The sequence below is a fragment of the Sinocyclocheilus grahami genome, unplaced genomic scaffold (genome assembly GCF_001515645.1).
Source record: "Sinocyclocheilus grahami isolate Dianchi unplaced genomic scaffold, SAMN03320097.WGS_v1.1 scaffold17156.1, whole genome shotgun sequence".
Classification (NCBI taxonomy): Eukaryota; Metazoa; Chordata; class Actinopteri; order Cypriniformes; family Cyprinidae; genus Sinocyclocheilus; species Sinocyclocheilus grahami.
In genome coordinates this window covers 2,927-4,603 of record NW_015516470.1, presented here as the reverse complement: position 1 = coordinate 4,603, position 1,677 = coordinate 2,927, and the positions used below count along the sequence as shown (strand labels likewise).

At 40.5% G+C, this 1,677-nt stretch overlaps 1 protein-coding gene across 1 annotated transcript; it reads right to left on the bottom strand.

Annotated features, from left to right (window-relative positions):
- Positions 1–204: 204 nt before the first annotated feature.
- LOC107579418 (adhesion G protein-coupled receptor L3-like) lies at positions 205–1,411 on the bottom strand (the record flags this gene model as incomplete). Its single annotated transcript, XM_016265250.1, has 2 exons — positions 205–429; positions 1,193–1,411. Coding segments are annotated over 2 exons (444 nt in total), but the record flags the coding sequence as incomplete, so codon positions are not given.
- Between the last annotated feature and the right edge of the window lie 266 nt (positions 1,412–1,677).

Here is a 1,677-nt window from a genome sequence, read left to right as displayed (position 1 = left end):
ACACACACACACACACACACACACAGAGGAAGTAATACTGCAGGTCGTCTCCAAGGTTCTTGTGTCTTTTGGCTGATACATGAGAGTCCTTTCAATTATTCAGACTTTAATTTCCGCAACATTAGACTAAACTTCAACCCTCCTGCGACCACACACACACATCCCAGCAAGACCCAGATTTGAGTGTATTTGTGTGTGAGAGACTCACACTCTGTCCGTCCCGTAACTGCGGTAATCCACTGCGGCAGAAACGGCCACGATGAGCGCAGGAATGCCGTATCCGGCCAGGTAGAAATATCTCTTGCGCGAATGCTCGCTCTCAAACACCTCCACCAGCATGATGTAGAGCTGAACGCCTTCCAGAAACATCCACGTGAACGCAGACAGGAAGAAGAAATGCAGCAGAGCCGCAAAGACGGCGCAGGCGATCTGAAAGACACACACAAAAGCTCTCGTTACCTGGACATTGATGGATGCTGTTCTGCAACCTCACAAACCTTCTCAGATAATTGAAAAATGTGAAATAAGAGGGTTTAAAGATTATAAATCATGCATGACGTTCTGCATTAGAGTCACACTCACTGAACGCTCTCTCATTAAATCTTTATGACACACACACTTGTGCTATTTCACCCTCTCATGAACTAATAAGTACATGCAGTCTGCCATTTAAAACATCCCGTGTCCAAATACACGATCTTCCCAGCTGCACAGTATGGAAAAAGTGGTATGTCAAATGAGTAGAATGTTTAAATATATATATAGTACTCAAGTTTTTTTAGTATATTGAATTGCGTTTATTTTTCTTAGCCACTGTCAAGCATGCAAGCATACATTCAACACAATTTTCTGTTTATGTTTAAAACAATAAAAAAATAAAATAACTGTGATGTGATGAACAATGCAAGTACAATGAAAATATCAGGATTATCATCACATAAATTAAGACTAAAACCATAAAAGAATTATTGCTCCTTAAATAAAATATATTTGGGAAAAAAAATGGAAATGGAAACTATAAAAATTAAACCAAACTCAAATTTGAATAGCTGTTCATGCTACGAAAATAACACTGAAATGATAAGTTGTGTGTGTGTATGTGTGTGTGTATGTGTGTGTGAGTGTGTGTGTGTGTGTGTGTGTGTGTATATGTGTGTGTGAGTGTGAGTGTGTGTGTGTGTGTGTGTCGTACGGGCTGGTCCGCGCGGTTGATGCCAGTGAGGAAGAGTGTTTCAGCGATGAAGAGCGAGATGCACAGGTTCTTGTGGATGGTGTTCCTGTCGCTCTGCAGGCCGCGGAAGAAGCAGAAGGTGAAGATGCAGACGAGCAGACAGACCAGAGACAGCAGGATTCCCACCCATGTGATGATGTCCAGCAGCAGATCATGAACCGAGTCTGCCGTCTGCAGAGAGAGAGACACAGATCAGAATGCTTTCCGATCCCTCTGAACAGAAATATTACACATGGATATCAAAATGTTGCTACAAGCAGCAATTACAGATACATAGTGACACCAGCAAAGCACAAGAGCACATCAGAGCAAGATTTCAGACGCTTACACCAGGATAGTAGGCCAGGATTTCAAGGATATCCACAAAATAAAATTTAATGAATGAATATTATACCTTTTAACATTTTAAATTATATTTTTATCATATATAAATAATTATTAAAAAA